The sequence below is a fragment of the Symphalangus syndactylus genome, chromosome 13 (genome assembly GCF_028878055.3).
Source record: "Symphalangus syndactylus isolate Jambi chromosome 13, NHGRI_mSymSyn1-v2.1_pri, whole genome shotgun sequence".
In the NCBI taxonomy this organism is placed as follows: Eukaryota; Metazoa; Chordata; class Mammalia; order Primates; family Hylobatidae; genus Symphalangus; species Symphalangus syndactylus.
The window spans coordinates 61877860-61895954 of NC_072435.2; the positions used below are offsets into that span (position 1 = coordinate 61877860).

An 18095-nucleotide genomic window follows, 5' to 3' on the forward strand; every position below is an offset into this window, starting at 1 on the left:
AATTCAGCAGCCAGTGCACCAGGGAGAGACAAGCTCCTGAGGGTCCACAGCTGTCACAATGAAGTGTTAATTGAATGCAGACACCAGGGAGAGGCAAATTCCCAAACAGATAAAACACTTAAAATTGGTAATTGGCTTTCAGCAGGGTCTCAGGAATTGGGCGAGTGAACTGGGCACATGCATTAAGAGACAAAATGGCGGAGTATAACTTTTGGGGGCATTCCACCAGAAAAGGAAAGAAACCTTCAGATGGGCATGCATACAACTTCCTAAACACACTGCACATGCTCACTTCCCAAGCATAAGGAGGGCACATGCAGGCAGCCCACCCTAAGGGAGAAATCGTAGGAAAGGGGTGCAAAATGCTGGAGGTGGGCCAGCATATAAAGCCCCAGGGTCAAGGTTAAATGCCCCCTTGGGTCTCTTCCAAGTGTACTTTCCTTTCTTTCCCATTCTAAAGCTTTTTAAAATAAACTTCCACTCCTGCTCCAAAAGCTTGCCTTGGTCTCTTTTTCTGCCTTATGCCCCTCAGTTGAATTCTTTCTTCTGAGGAGGCAAGAATCAAGGTTGCTGCAGACCCATACGGATTCGCCACTGGTAACTTGGATACCTTCTACCCCTAACAGAATGAGTTGTCAGGATACACATGTGCCCCCTGAGCTGAAAGAAACAATCAGAGTGTGGTGAACAGGAGGCTGCAGGCCTAAGAGAGAAAAGCCTGGGGGAGCCTACAGTGGCTATGAGGAGAGAGACTGGGACTCTGCCAGAAACTTCCCATTCCTCCCAAGTATCTGTTCTGGGAAATGTGAGGTTAGAAAGAGAAGACTGTTGACCACTTGGGACAGGAACTTCTCATAGGGATCTTCTTTTTGAGAGTCTATACGAGTTAGGCTGTCTTGGAGCTAGGCTGGCTGAAACAAAAAGATCATTGTGTAGAGCGGGAATCACAAGCCCAAGTGCCTGAGGGACAGGCATGATGGTGACTTGCTATAAGGCTGTACTGTCAGGGAAATGATTTGGACAAACTGGTGAGAACATCCCCATCAAGAGGGGCAGTCTGAGAGTCAACTCAAGCTAAGGGTTACATGCAGGAATGTTGGCCCGGTGATGTTGAATTACTAAGAGTAACCCAATATTTAGATTTATTCTAAATACAAAGTCTCTCTTTTTAGGTGTTGAAAACAAATTCCAACTTCTCAAAAACATTGTAAAGGCTGAAAAATACATGTTCCACAGCCATGCCCTCCAGTTTGTTGTCTCTTGCAGAGGGTGTAAAAAATGGGGATTAGTTACAGTGAAAAGATGACAATAAACTATTGTATTATTGAGATTTATCATATAGAAAGCCTCTGAAACTGAATTAGATATGCACTGGTTCTTTGGTCTAGTGGCTTGAATCTCACTTGGGTCCCTAAGTGGGTGTGGGATGGTAATAAGATGCATTTGTAATCATATGTACCTGTAGTGCTCAGGTAGATGGTGTAGGTAATCACAGTGCTCTTTTCCTTTAAACTTCAAAATCTTTCAAGCCTCAACAATCTTCAAACTGCAAAATCCTTCTCAATGCAGTGTTTCAGATGGCCACCACCAGTTAATCAGAGATGACAAAAAATAGAAAATTATTGACTCCCCCTGGCCTAGATGAGCCTGATATATAATATATATAGTTTTGTGATACTTTATCATTTATTTGTCTAAGAATATCCACAGAAAGATGATAAAACATGCTGTAGTCAAATATGGAGATTAGAAAAAATCTCAAAAGCTACTTATTCATTTGTTTGAAAAATATTATTGATAGTGTCCTTTATGCCAGGCACATTGCTAGGCATTGGAGTTGCTCTAGCTGATAACCTCTAAACAATTGGTTAGACTTCCAACTACTGGCATTTCTTTTCTAGTCGGTTCCTGTCTCTTCGTCTTGATTTTGGTGGACAGTCCCGTGATAGGCAGAATTTCTGAATTTTTCCCCCAAAGATTCCATGCCCTAAGCCCCAGATTCTGTTAATATGATGACACAATATATAACTCCAATGACGATGTTATGTCATTTGGCATAGTGGACCTTAAAAGGGGAGATTATCTGGGTGGTCCCAAGGTCATCAAATGAGTCCTTAAAAGTAGAGTACTTTCTCCAATTAGTAGTATGAGAAGAAGGCAGAGGAGAAAGTTAGAGATATATGAAATATGAGGACTCAGTGCACCATTGCTGTCTTGAAGATGGAGGGCCATGTGAGAAGAAATGTGGGTGGTTTCTAGGAACAACGTATGGTTCCACAGAACAGACAGCAAGGAAATGAGGACCTTGGACTGACTCCAAGGAATTGATTCTGCCAACAACCTGCGTTAGCTTGGAAGGGATCATTTCCCAGACCTTACAGATAAGAGCTTAACCTGCTGACGTCTTCACCTAGGCCTTGTGAGATCCTAAGCAAAAAACTCATCCATGCCTGCCTGGATTTCTAACTTATAAAACTGTAAATCACTACCTTTGTGGCATTTTGCTACAATGTAATAGAAAAATAATACAGTAATGGTGGGAGGGGTTGGTGTGGGGAACCCAAGAGCAACAGCTATCTAAATATTAGAGAATAATTTTATATCTTCTTCCAAGCTTCTGTGTCTAATTCTTTAAAAAAAATTTCAAAAAGTAACCCAAAAGTTTGTTGGAATGTATAGCTTATATGTACCAATTTTGGCATTTATTTTGCATTCAGTAGCCGGATTAGTTTGTAACACATGACTGAAAAAAGGCTTGTATACACAATATATAAAGAAATCATATAAACCAATAAGAAGAATAGAATTATCCAATAGAAAGAAAATGGATCAAAACATTTGAGCAGACATTTCACAAAAATATCTATATGGCCAATATTGAAAGGTACTCAACATTCTTATTCATCTGGGAAATAGACATTAAAACCACAAGGAGATATTATTATATTCTTTTCAGAATGGTTAAAATGAAAAAGACTGACAATACCAAGTACTGGTGAGGATGTGAAGGATGTGAAACTGTTAGTGGGAGTGTAAATTGGTGCAACCACTTAGGAAACACTCGTTGGCAGTATCTACTAAAGCATATAACTGACATGTAACCTAAGGCCTAGCAATTCCACTCTTAGGTATAATCTGATGGAAATGCATACATATGTTCCCCAAAAGACAAATATTAGAATGTTCACAATATTTATAGGAGTGGCAAGCTGAAAAATACCCAAATAATAATCAATAAGGAAGTATTCAAATTGTGATCTATTCACACAATGGAATACTATACAACAACGAAAAAGAATGAACTATTGCTATAGGCAACAATATGATACAATCTCACAAACATAATTTGGGCAAAAGAACACAGCTACCAAAGAAATATACTGTATGATTTCATTTATATAAAGTTTAAAGTCCAGCAAAATGAATCTCTGGTTTAGGAAATCAAGACAGGGGTTACATATGGGGAAGGGATGGGAGAAAACACAATGGGGCTTTTGGTGACGATAATTATGTTTCATTTCTTGACCTCGATGGAGAACACACAAATGAAAATTTAATAAGTTGTACAACTAAGATTTCAGTGCTTTTTTCTTTGTGCATTGTACTATAATACAAAAGTAAATTTTAAAGCATACTCTATTCTAATTTAGTAATATAAAAGTAACTAAAAATTCATACCCTTTCCTAAACTAGGGTAATTCTTTTCTCACCTGCTAGTTTTATCTCCAGAAACATAGTAAGTGGCTCTGAGTTTGAATATGTAAAAGGGAATGAGGAAGGTGGGAGCCAGAGTATTCTACAAAAATAAACCTTTTTTTTCCTCTAAAAAACAGAGAACGTATAAGAAAATCCAATTTTTATCTTAGAAAAATAACATTCTAAGTAAAATACCATTGTCATTTAAAACTTATAGACTTCTTTTATGTAGGAAACCCTCTGAACTTCCCTTTAATGACATTTTCTTTGAAAAGAAAGTTAAGGCGGTAACCCACAAGGAAGCTTGTGTGTCGTGTTATAAATACTTTAGCAGCCCTCGGAAAACTGTTTCCAGTTCATTGAGATCACCTGTAAGAAACTGATAAAATATGGGCTGGGCGCAGTGGCTTATGCCTGTAATCCCAGCACTTTGGGAGGCCGAGGCGGGTGGATCACGAGGTCAGGAGATGGAGACCATCCTGGCTAACACGGTGAAACCCCATCTCTACTAAAAATACAAAAAATTAGCCGGGTGTGGTGGCAGGCACCTGCAATCCCAGCTACACGGGAGGCTGAGGCAGGAGAATGGCGTCAACCCAGGAGGTGGAGCTTGCAGTGGGCTGAGATCGCGCCACTGCACTCCAGCTTGGGTGACAGAGCGAGACTCCGTCTCAAAAAAAGAAAAAAAAAAAAGAAATCGATAAAGTATGAATAGTGGCTAATTTACTCTTGCGACTGGTAGAAGTTTTATATCTTGATATCTCCCCAAAATAAAATACAAAATATAGCCAAGATGCACTTGTGATAATGCCAATAAACCTATAGTTTTTGACTGCAAGGGAGTTAATAATCTCTTCTGAAGACTTACAGCAGTCTTGATAAAAAGGAATTATTTAAAAATTGCTATTTTATGTTTGCTCAAGATTAAATGCATATAAGTAAGGACTACCCATGTAGCTGCTGGGCAAAGATATAATACCATAGGGCATTCCTTTCTTTCTTATCTTTTTTTTTTTACAGAGGGATCTTGCTCTCTCGCCCATTCTGGAGTGCAGTGGTGTGATCATAATTCATGGCAGCCTCAAACTCCTGAGCTGAAGCAATCCTCTAGCCTCTGCATCCTCAGTTTCTAAGACTACAGGTGGGTGCTACCATGCCTAGCTAACACTGTAGGGCATTTCTAAGGAAATGATAAAACTTTTCTCAGTATCCTTGGTTTTGCATGCTAGCATAATCTAGCTGATCAAAAAGAAAGGTTTGAAGCTGAGCAAAGAAAGTAACAGCTAAAGGGAAAGACAGAGATTTACAGGAATTCAGAAAAATACCATAGGTAGATTAAGAGGTGTTGTGATTGAAAGATCCATCATGTCATTGTGCAATGTAAGATAAAATCATGTAGTAACTTCATTTTAGACCTACAACATAAACACTGATGTTCTGCTACATTCTAGACGTACCACTTAATGATGATGATTCATAAGAACAGCTAATCTATGGGTGAACACATTGTTCAATTCACAGTTGTCTTTAAGTGCCTTCTATGTATGTGTGAGGGCTCCACATTAGGTGTTATGGAAATATTCAAATAAAGATGATTGGTTAGTGTCCCCACAGAGTCTGTAGAACTAGTGGCACAATAGAAAAATATACAGATTATTAAGGTAAAGTAAAATGTAAATACTTTCAAGAGTCACCAGGAAAGTATTACAGAAAGTGCTCCTTCCTCTCTCAAAAGGAAAAATGAGAGACTGAATAATCCAAATAAGAACAGGATGAATGAGGGAGATGGATTTGACCTGGGCCAGTACTACAGTTTTGCAAAGTTTTTGCATAGGAATACTAGATATTGGGCACAACAGTGGGAAAGCTCAGGGCATTTGGGAAAACTATTTTAGTTATTGTTCCATCTTTATTATCAACTACAATAGTTTGTTGGTTACATTTGAAAGCTACTAAGATCACTGTAGACATTAACTGTCTCTCGTTATAATTACTCTATAGTGAACCTTGTTTATTCAGCCAGCAAGAATTTCATGTTTACTGACTGCCGTCTGTGTATCTTCCCAGGGAAGGAAGTTATAAAATAGACAACTATTAGAGAATCATGTAATTTTAAAAATCCAGAGCAAGTTACAAGTCAGTACAGATTTAGCACAATCTTCTACACCTCTTGTCTCTATAACACCTGCCCAAGGATTGGTGTTCAGAACGATGTTCTTGAGATAATTGTGTGCTCCTCCACCAAAGACTCAAGTACCCAAATTAGTATATATTCTCGGGAACATATTTTATAAATATTTTAGCAAAGGTCTAAGCAAAATAAGTATTCTGATGAACTTTTAGAAAATAAAATGATTCAGAACATGTCATTTCCAAATATGCTTCCTAGCAACAATTCAATGTTGTCACAGAGTGAACCATCAGCTACATCTTAATTCAGCATAATGGGAGACTTTAGGTTCATTTTAGAGAAATGGAGCATGAAAGAGCCAATTAAATTTCTTGGTATTCACTAACAGTTTGGTTAAGGCGGGCACTTTACATGTATTCACTCACTTCATCTTTTCATCAGTCCTATGAAGAAGTACTACCATCATCCCTATTTTAGATATGGAAAAGTTGAAGCTTGGAGAGGTCAAATATTGTCCAAGTTCAACAGAGAGCCAAAATCCAAAACCAAGTTTGTCTGACTTTAAAAGGCACTGTATTTTACTACAGTCATTGCTTTTAGAACTTTTTTCCTTAGATGTTCATGCTTTCCAAAGACATGGAATCAACCCAAATGCCCATCAATGACAGACTGGATAAAGAAAATGTGATACATACACACTATGGAATACTATGTAGCCATATAAAGGAATGAGATCATGTCCTTTGCAGGAACATGGATGGAGCTGGAAGCCATTATCCTCAGCAAACTAATGCAGGAACAGAAAATCAAACACTGCATGTTCTCACTTATAAGTGAGAGCTGAGTGATGAGAACACATGCACGCATGGAGGAGAACAACACACACTGGGGCCTGTCAGGGGAGAAGGGGAAGGGAGAGCATCAGGAAGAATAGCTAATGGATACTGGGCTTAATACCTAGGTGATGGGTTGATCCGTGCAGCAAACCACCATGGCACAAGTTTACCTATGTAACAAACCTGCACATCCTGCACATGCACCCCAGAACTTAAAAGTTGAAGAAGAAGAAAAAAAAGATGCTAATGCTTTCCTTATACTTTTGTGTTACTTTTCCAACCCCAGGGATCTCAGACCCAATCATTTGGTAATATAGTTCAACAATATTGAAGTGGAGGTTTTTCCCATATGCATTTTAAATAATTTGTTCACAATTTATTGAGCACATATGATGTGCCAAGCACCACATATGCATTAACCCTTCTGCTCCTCATAGCAACTTGTGAGTGTGGTAGTGTAATTACCACCATTTTACACAGGAAAAATCTGGCCTCCATGACTCCACGCTTGGCCTTGGTTCACTGTCTCCATCAGTGTATTGGCCTCCTCAATGTATTCTATAGGGTCCTCTACGCATTCCTGATTTAACTACTGGATGGTCTCAGAGGTCAGTCCTTGGGCCTCTCTCTTCTCTGTCTAAGCTCTCTCCCCTACGTGTCTCATCTAGCCTTGCAACATAAGTGATGATGACTTAAAAATTTGTATCTTCTGCTCTGACCTGTGTACTGAACTCCACCTAAAATACTCAACTTTCAACTCATACCTCCACTTACATGATGGATAGACATCTCAGACTTAGCATATCCAAAATTGAACTCTTAATTTTTCTTCAAACTTATTTTTCTGTCTTCCTTATTTCAAAAAATTGTCCTTAAAATGTCAACACAGACTAAATTAAACTTTATTTAATAAAATTGATAGTTTCAATAGCTTTCCTAAACAGACCACTGAATTTGCTAAAATTTATCATTTGAGATTTACTGAAAAAATATATCTGATTCTGGTTGAGGTATCGATATCTATATTGTACACACATACATCACACACACACACTTTCTAAGAAGTAATTTGTGTACTTGTAATTATGTAAATAAATCAAAGTATTATTAATGAAAGTAAAACCAAAGCCATAAGCATGTCTCATTGTCAATGAAAAGGTGCTCCACATTGTTATTCATCCAGAAAATATGTATCAAACTTAAAATGAGATACCACCACATGCTGATCAGAATGGTTAGAATGAAACAGGCAGAGAATACTGATATGGTTTGGCTGTGTCCCCATCCAAATCTCATCTTGAATTGTGCTCTCACAATTCCCACTTGTTGTGGGAGGGGCATGGTGGGAGGTAATTGAATCATGGGGGTGGGTCTTTCCCATGCTATTCTCGTGATAGTGAATAAGTCTCATGAGATCTGATGGTTTTATAAAGGGGAGTTTCCCTGCACAAGTTCTCTTCTCCTGTTTGTCACCATGGGAAACGTTCCTTTCACCTTCTGCCATGATTGTGAGGCCTCCCCAGCCATGTGGAACTGTGAGTCTGTTAAACCTCTTTCTTTTGTAAATTGCCTAGTCTTGAGTATGTCTTTATCAGCAGCATGAAAATGGACTAATACAAATACCAAGCACTAGTGAGGATGTGAAGCAAAGGAAACTCTCATATACCATTAGTGGGAATACAATATTTAACATTTAGTTGTGTCTTAAAATGGCACCTATTATTTTCTTTGTCAATCCCACATCATCTGCTTAGAGAAGTTGCCATTTCTCTGGCTCATTCTGTTTGGGCCATCCAACATATGTTCTTGTCTTCCATACCACAGTTGCAGAGTGCACTATATCCCTGGACACAGTGCTTAGTGTAGTGATCAGCATTTGCCTCAAGCTAAGTCATTAAGAATCTTTTAGAGGAGATCAGTCTTGTTTCTTTTTCTGGCATCACAAACTCTCAAAATAATGTAGACTTTTGGGTGGTAGGGCCATCTTGCCATGACATAGGAGAGCCTTTCTCAGGCAAGGAGAACTGAGAAACAAAACTCCTAAGACATTATTAAACTTGTTTCTAAAGCCAGGATATATCTTGGGCTTTTTACTTTTGTAGGCTAATAAATTCCCTCCTTAGGCTAGTTGATATAGTTTGGCTTTGTGTTCCCACCCAAATCTCATCTTGAGTTGTAATCCCACATGTTGATGGAGGGGCCTGGTGGGAGGTGATTGGATCATGGGGGCAGTTTTCTCCCATGCTGTTCTCGTGATAGTGAGTGAGTTCTCACAAGATCTGATGGTTTAAAAGTGCGTGGTGGTTCCTCTCTCTCTCTCTCTCGCCACAATGTAAGATGTGCCTTGCTTCTCCATGATTGCAAGTTTCCTGAGGCCTCCCCAGTCATGCAGAACTGTGGGTCAATTAAACCTCTTTTCTTTATAAATTACCCAGTCTCAGATAGTTCTTTAGAGCAGTGTGAAAATGGACTAATACAGAAAATTGGTATTGAGAGAAATAGGGCACTGCTATAAAGATACTTGAAAAATGTGGAAGTGACTTTGGAACTGGATAATGGGCAGAGGTTGGAACAGTTTGGAGGGCTCAGAAGAAGACAGAAGATGTGGGAAAGTTTGGAAATTCCTAGAGACTTCTTGAATGGTTTTGACCAAAATGCTGATAGCGATATGTACATATACCACTGAACTATTGTTCCTTATCTAATTTAAGATCGTAAGTTTTTAACTGAAATTGTTGTATCTATTTAGCTTTATCTAAGAGTGATAGAAAGCTATTACAATGGAAGTCCATAAATAACTTTGAAGGGAAATAAGCTACTGAGAAAAGTTTTTATGAAAAACAGATGACTAATGCCTTTAATATATAAATAGTTAATATAAGCCAATAAACAAAAAACTAAAAGCACCTCCAACAGAAAAATGAATAAAGGACATAAATGACAATAGAAAATGAAAATGACCATATGAAAAAATACTTACCTGCACTATAAATTTTTTGAGTTAAATTAAAATATAATGCAATGTTTACCTAACAAATCAGATATATTAAAAATGATAATATTCAATACTGACAAACTCTGATGAGATGTACACTTAAAGCATTGCTGGTAGTAATATAAAATAGTGCAACTTTTCTGGAAGACAATTGGAATTATGTATCAAATATATCTGACACATTGTCTCAATGAAATGAGAAATACAGACAAACATTTAGGTAGGAAGATATTCTCTTTAGTTATTTATAATAGCAATCTACCTGGAAATGGTTAAGTAAATATAGAATTTATTTTTGGGTATAATATGAAGTAGGAATTTAATTTTCCCCAAGTGGTTAATTGTCCCAGCATCATTTACTGATTAGTTGAACATTTTTTCACTGATATTTGACTATACCTCTGGTTCCATATGGACAGTGGTCTGTTTCAGGCATTTTATCCTCTTCTACTGGTCTCTTTATCATCCCATGTTAATATTAGATAGACTTAAGGCCACAATTTTAGAATGAGTCTTGATATTGGGTAGAACAATTTTCTCTGTCTTCAGATTGTTTCAAAACTATTTTGACTATTTTTCCCTGCTTCCTTTTTTAACTTCATGTACATTTTAGAAACAGCTTATTTGGGTAACCTCAAAGATGCTTTTTTTGAGATTTTAAATAGAATTAAATTTGTTGATACATTTAGGAGAAATGACATATTTTAGCTATTAAAGCTTCCCCTCCAAGATCATAATATAGGTCTTTATGTATTTAAGTATTCTTTTATGCATCTGTATATGCATATGCATATCTATAATGGGTTCATATAACTTTTATAAGGTTTATTCCTTTTGGAACCTTATAATTTTATTGCTATTATAAAGGATACCTTAAAATTTTAACTTTCTGTTTTGGCTGATATACAGAAAGGCAACTGATTTTTGTATAATGATCTTATATTCAGCAACCTTGAGGAACTCTTAAAATGAGTTTCCTTCCTGATGGTCCACTTTCTCCTATAAGGAGCTGACTGGGAACTCTAGGGTGTGAAAACTGTCAGGTTTCATGCAGAATGTGAGAGTGGGTTGGAAAGAAGGCAAACAGTAGGGGCACCCCATTCCCTCCTGACCCTGGCAATGGTGAAACTTGGAGGGCTCTTCCCTTAAATGGTATCTATCCCAGTGGAGGAGACCTTGTCTCTCTGATGTGGAATGTTGCAGCCTTACAGAGACTATTGTCTTCAGTCTGGGAGCTGGTTCCTTCTAAGCCTTTAGGTTTTAACCTGTTACCTCTTCACTGACTGCCCTATTTAAATCACCTGCCAACCCTCACCTGTGCCTGCCCTTATTCCCTATTACAGAATACTGTTCTTGTCCTTTATGGCAATGATCACACTTTATGAGTTTATTTGTTTGGTAATATTCTTGTTTACTGTCTGTTCTTCCTAACCATTGCAAGCTTCATAAGGGCAGGGACCAGGTCTATTTTGTTCATCTTTTTCCTGGTCCCTGCCATTTAGTTCAATAAATGTTTGTAGACTGAATAAATGAGTTAGATGTCAAATATCTGCTTCAATTTTTAATGTTAACAATCCACTTGTCTCATCATTTAAAATATACCCTACTTATGTAATCTGATTTTATCTTCATAATTGTCTTTAAAATAGGGATGCTAGTCCCCATTTGACAAATAAGGCACAGGGAAATCAAATCATGTGCTCCAAATTAATATCTAGAAATTAGCAGAGTTGAAAACAGAACCCAAATAATCTAACTCAACATCTAATTAAAAAAACATATAACAAAAGGAAGAGAGAAAGAAAGGAGGGAAGGAAGGATGGAGAGAAGAGAGGAGAGAGGAAAAAAGGAAGGTGGAAAGTAAGGGAGGCTATATTCATTTGTGAACTTTCCGTGTCAAGGGCATATCACATCATTTATCCTTGTAAAAACTCCTTAAGTTTCATACTTTCCCATTAGGAAACCTCATACTTTCCAGACATTTCAGGCCAGCAAACAGATTAAGAATATTCTTGTACGATATTGTTATATATGAGTCATACAGAGTGAGAAATAAAGGAGTATGCAGTTATAGAGTAAGTCTCTTTTTCTCAGCTACATTTCACAACATAAAACTAGCTGGTAAAGTCAGGTCACCTAATTGAGTCTGATAATTATAAGGTTTACTCACAGCATGATTTAAGTTTCAATTTCAAGTTCCAATTCATTCTCTCATAATTTTTCTGCCTTAGTCAACATTACACAAGACGTTGGCTCTCTTAACATTTAAGATCCACATGAGAATATCTTGCCAGTTTTACTATAGGTATGAGTGTAGAAATAGTTTCTTTCTAGTAGAATCATAATTTAAAAAAGAAAACTGCACTCAAGTTTTTATTTTAATCAATGATACTACATATCCTTTATTTTTCTTATCCCTAAATCTGATTGTGAAATAAATGGTCGTTTCTATTATTTTGATTAGCTGGCTTTGTACTGTGAAGTTACAAGAAGGAAAGGAATCACCTACTGCTGTCAGTCTCTATGTAATAATAATAAAAAAATACCAGTCCTTAAGTTAATAATACTATTTTTGTGATTTGGAGGGGAAAAAACACTTTGCTGCCAAAGGGTAATCCACATAGAAGAGCTGATTGCTAGGTGAAACACTGACAGAATGAGACTTTATTATGGAACCTATTGATATGACAACTCTACATCACTGTAAAGTACAGCCACTCACATCTGCCTGAACTCAAACAGAGTAAAATGATATAGTATTTATGAATTCTGTCTGCTCCAGGAGGGCATGACAATACATACTTAATCCAACATGGTTTATCAGGGACAGACAGTGATGTACTGGTGCTTAGAGATCACACCCTCAGAACTCCAACATACCCATTACTGAGACATCATATTCTATCAGCAGCGTTGCTTCTTGTCCACATTGTTTAAGAATACTCATGGCTTCAGCATGCGTAGTTCCAAGAAGCCGAATTCCATCCACACTGAGCAACCTGTCACCAGGTTTGATCGTGCCCTCTCTGAAGGGAGAATAAAGGAATAGTCTTGATTAATTTAGCATAATGGGGCTTAGTATTAATAGTCACTTTAGCCAAATTCGTTTTGTCACACATATTCTGCCATCCATCCCATTTGCACTCTTTTTAAGCATCAAATGTGACAGTAAGAGTATAAAGAAGTAACCCTGAACAGAAAATTGCTGTAATATGAAAATCAGTAATGAGAAAATAACTACACATTAGCAAAAAAACCTAGTTACCCACAGGTAATTCTTGGAGTACAAAAGTAAGAAGGGCACATTTTCCTTTTTTCTAGATTTTTGCCTGAATGTCTAAAATGGATTTATTGGAGGCCAGAAAATACTATTTATCTATTTTCCCAAAGTCAGGTAAGCAGAAAAGCCTGCAAATTTCATTCAAATTATTACTAGTGCATCCAAGCAGGATAGGAACTGCTGGTGAGAAATTTCCCTTGTCTATAAATTTCCCTACTGATTTATAAGGCCATTTGGCAATAATTAAATTTATTCGATCTCACATTCCCTGGAAGAGGAAGGCAAATGCTATTCTCCCTGCTGTGACCACAGACACTCAAGGCACTGAGAGATGATCAGGACTTCAGTGACACCACAAAAGTACAGCCAGAGTGGCCCCCAGATAACACTCCCTGCCTCAGGGAGAGGCACAAAAATGAGAAAATCAAATGGTGGGATTATATGTTTAGGATTTGGAAAGAATAATAATGACCTTTGAAATAAAAATCTTTCACCTAGTTCACTCGCTAAGTCTTTTGGCTCCAATTTTTTTCTTAAATTCTCAGATTTCTTTGAGTTCTAAATTAATTTGGTAACACAAGTATGCCACTCACAAGCTCGTAGCCTATGTTTTGACATTTCTGTTAACTCTAACTCTAAATGTTAATAAGAAATGAAAACATTCTAATTTGCTTCAGGAAGAGTGATTCACTAGACACATGAGAAGGGAAAAGGGGAAACTCTTGGACATTTTGTTACCCGCTGCAAAAGCAAATATACATCAGCACAAGTAAGAAAACAGTGTTTTCCTATTTTCTAATTTTATACGAAATATCACTTTCTTAAAAGTGAGCTAATCATATGAGTTTCAAAGGAAAAGAAGCCTGAATTCCTCCCGCAGTTCTTTCACTTACTCACTGCCATACTGGCAGTTTTGTCATCTGTAAATGTGGATACAAAGACCTCATTTAGAGGGTGGTTGTAAGGATAAAATAAGATAATGTCCACCAAGCACTCAGAACAGTCCCTAGCACATAGTAAATGCTTAATAAATAATGGTTATTATTATCTCTATCTCTTAACAAAGGTTTTTAAGTTTATCCTGGTCTGAAACAGAGACAGGAGGAATCAGTACATTTTCCTCCTCCCCTTCAACAATCTCTAATGGCAGCAGTTGTGTTCCCCCATCATTATAGAGTCAACTTTTGCTGTGGGAAACTAATACAGAGATGAGTATCTCCAGAGACACCTAAGTTGTGAGTTTACTTGGGGCCTTAATTACAACAGGAAAGTTGAAGGCATTTGCCCTTCACATATTCAAATTAGCAAGGAAGAGAAATGCAAAGAAAACTTTAGAGACTAATGAAATGTCTTCCATTTTGCTGAAAGTCACTTCCATTCTGACCTACATAGTCACTATCAAAAAATAACACTAATAATAAGAATGTTGAGAATGGTAAGAATCTCACCACCACCACCTATCTGTTCAGGCTGGGAGATTAGCAACAGGAGAAGATGCATTGCCAGCGTCTGCCTACAAGAGCCAGCTGAGTTCTGGAAGTACCTCCCCTGTGCCAGGCCCCCTGCAAGGCATTATATATCTCCAATCTTTGATAAAACTGAACAGCTCTGAAAGGTGGTATTATTACCTACATTTCCAACGGTGGTGGAAATTGAGCTCAGTATTAAGTCACTTGACAAAGATATAGTGTAGTAAGTATAGAATCTAGAGGCAAATCTTATTTTTTCTGATTCCATAGTTCAGACTCTCAGTTTTCACATTGTAACATGTTTGCTTAATATCTACATTTTACTGTAAAATTTCTAATTTATCAACTTCTATGTTGAAGTCCCCAGCTTTATTTATTCTATTTTGGAGAGTGACACAGAAAGATAAAGTTTACCTGTCAGCAGGCCCTCCAGGACGAACGCATGTTATCACAACTGGACGAGATTTATTTCTATCATCATGTGCTCCCCCTAGCAAAGAAAAGGAATAGAGCTTAAAAATGCTTTCATTGTTGACATTTAAAAATATCACCTACAAGATATCAGCTGAGAAATGTCCTACTTGATGTACGGAGGAAAATATGTAAAATTTTCCTTGAGGCATACAAAAGCCTTAAAGGTCTTGCTGATTTTATATAGAATATATTTTTGAAGTCACCATTTCTCCATCTTTCAGTAAATAAATGGCTGTAACCAGGTAATATATAAAGTATTTAACAACTGGTATGGCAGGGGGATCAACTGATTATATCAAGTACTGGCCCGACTTGAACAGCTGTCAGTTATACAGTACAGATGTGTATATCTGTGCCAATCAAACTGGTCTAAAATACTGGTCAGTAGGTCTACAACCTAACATAAAGGAAACAAAAACCAAAGTAAAAGAAAAATCCTAGTATTAAAAAAGAAAGCAAAAAAAAAAAAAAAAATTCAAGTGACCAAGTGGCTTTCATTAAAAGTGAGGTGTTCAAAAATTTGGGGCAAATTTTTCAGACTGTGTCAAGCCAGCTGCAATCCTTGAATGGGAATTTTAATTTTCTGTTAGAAAAACTTCTCCACAAGAATTCATAGAAACACAGATGTTTCAAGAGGGGAGGTAATTTATTGTAAATTCTCTTTTTAATCCATGACCCTTTTGTACAATTTCCTTAATCTGTGCACCCCAGCGTCTGCATGAAATGCCCAGGTGCTGGCCTACTTACTAGATGTGAGGCTGCTCACTCCACATTTGGACACCAAGGAGTGTTAGAAAGTTTTTCCTAATATTTAACTGATTTCTCTCTTCCTTCAGCTTTCATCCACTGGTCTTTGTTCTGTGATCCAGAGCAGTAAAATAAAAATGTATGCTCTCTTTTACAAAAATGCTTTTCCAAAAGTTGAAAACAGATTTTACGCCGGCTAAATCTCACCTTCTTAATGTTGAACAATGCCAGTTTCCTTATCTATTCTTTATGTGACCTGATTTCTTTGCACATCACCATCCTGACTGTCCATCTGGGAGTTTTCTAGTTTGCCAATATCTGATAAATATAAAGCTATTGTCAATTATTGCTCCCTTAATGTTTGCCTGCTAGAACAGATGGACATTTCCCAAACCTGGCATCGGCTGAAAGGTCAACTTATAGAAAATAGCCTAAGAGAAAAATTAAAAGGCATTCACAGTTCCTCAGGAAGGCAAATGCTTCTTTTGTGCTCACTTCTATGACAAGTGATTTGTTTAGTGTGATTGATTGGTAAAAGCTCTCATTCAGTATTTTCTTCTTTCATTGTGTTTAGCTTCTTTAAGAAATTCCTCTTTAAAATAAGAAATTCACCACTTTCTCAGAAAAAAATTTTAAAATGAAAATTTTAAATATTACCACAAATGCTTACCCATATTTATGTAAATACTGTTACATAATTTCTCTTTTGCAAGGTGATCCTAAAGGATAGGTATGCTTTGCCCTAAAGGAAAACTGAGAAAAGGATGGGGGCCAAAGATAGCATGAAATCATTCCACAAATTTTGGTTTGTATTTACAAATTTCAATATGTAATATCAAATGCTTGTTAAAGTGTGAGGTAGTTCTATATTTCTTGATATGTGGCATTTTACTGTTATTTGTAATGAACCAAGCTTCCTGTGTGACTCACTTAGGTTCTGGAAGTTTGCAGCAGCAAGGCCAAACAGGAACCATTCAGAGACCAGTGATATTCTCAATCCTGGTGTACATTAGTATCAACTGGGATGCTTTTTGAAAATATCAATGCCAGGGCCACAGTGCAGACCAAATCTGAATATCAAGTAGCATATGTTAAATGACTAGGCCCACCTACAATTTTGCATTTGTGAATGACTAGAGAAGGTTTCCTTGTCTAAAGTGTAAAGCAACTTCATGGCAGAGTGCCTTTCCTATCAGCCCAACTCATCTCCTCTGGCTTGCTTGCATTAACTGAAATTTAACACTCCAAGGTTTAGGCCAGAACATCATTTTCATTCTATGGATGCAAGGTTCTATTGTTTAGGGAATAAAGGTTTTAGAACCTGTGACTTATGGCATTAGAAATATAATTCCGTTCATCAGCTAAAAGCTTAATGTTGCAAGTTCCATTCTAATAGGTTAAGAAGAACTTCTCCCATACTAAACAGATATGCTCCATCTGCAATATCTTTTCTTTCCTGACTGTCCTGGTATTTTCTATTGATCTAAGTTTAGCTCAACTCCCATCTATGCCAAAATATCTTACCTGCCATTCTAATATTTACTCACAGCACTTTCTCATTCTGATTAACCAGTGATTCTTAAGTGATGGGTAGTGACCACCTTTTGAACAGGGAAAATCCTCCAGATGGACCTCTAACTAATCTAAAAATAGAAATCCTTTGATTCTCATTGAGAAACTATGCAAAACTCCAAAAACTTTTAGGTTCAACCAACATATTAAGGGAGTTATTAAGGCCTATAAAAATGTGGTCCTCATAAACTAATACTGGCTTATTGAGTTTTTTAAAATCAGTATAATACTACGAAGTCTGATGTCCATACAAATCTAGGCAACATTCAATCATTCACTTATTAAGTGCCTCCACATACCAGGCAGTGTTCTAAGCTCACATTATAAAACTCCTGGGCATACACACAGATAGTTGAAATTCCTGCAAACTGTGGGAAGGGTGTTTTACTAACATTATATCATCAGTTGTCTTGAGGTGGTTGCGCATTTCAATTGCTTCTATTCTGTTTATTTCTTAATAATAAATTACTCTTGGTTTAGCTTTTTCATTAGTAATTTGATTTGTTATTGACTAACCATACAGTCACTATCAATGAATATCTGCAACAGCAGTATTTTTTGGTATAGTGTTTCAATAATTAGGCTTGTATGCATGTGATTCAAGAGCCTTCTCCTTCATACCTGTATTGCAAAACAGATTTGTATATATCACCCTTCAGCCAAAAATTACTTGTACAGTGACTTTTTACTATATCCATCTAGTTATTTTAAACAGAAATTTAGGAATGGTTAGGGTAAATGATCTTGGGCTCTGTTGCTCCACCTAAAAATAGGCCTTGGTCAGAAAAATGTAATAACAACAAGTCTAAACCTCTCAATGAGTTCCTAGTTCCACATTCTCTCTACTACTCACTTGAGCACTCTATCAACTTTTGTCTTAAATTCACTGGACTGT

At 37.0% G+C, this 18095-nt stretch overlaps 1 protein-coding gene across 12 annotated transcripts in view; it reads right to left on the reverse strand.

The window, feature by feature from the left end:
* GRIP1 (glutamate receptor interacting protein 1) overlaps positions 1-18095 on the reverse strand; it is a 716930-nt gene that overhangs the window by 149343 nt on the left and 549492 nt on the right. For all 12 annotated transcript variants that reach the window (XM_055238452.2, XM_055238455.2, XM_055238451.2 and 9 more), the window contains exons 6-7: positions 14822-14897; positions 12539-12684 (exon numbers count right to left, since the gene is read on the reverse strand). In XM_055238452.2, coding sequence (XP_055094427.1) covers positions 12539-12684; positions 14822-14897 — 222 coding nt within the window. The remainder of the gene's footprint in view (positions 1-12538; positions 12685-14821; positions 14898-18095) is intronic.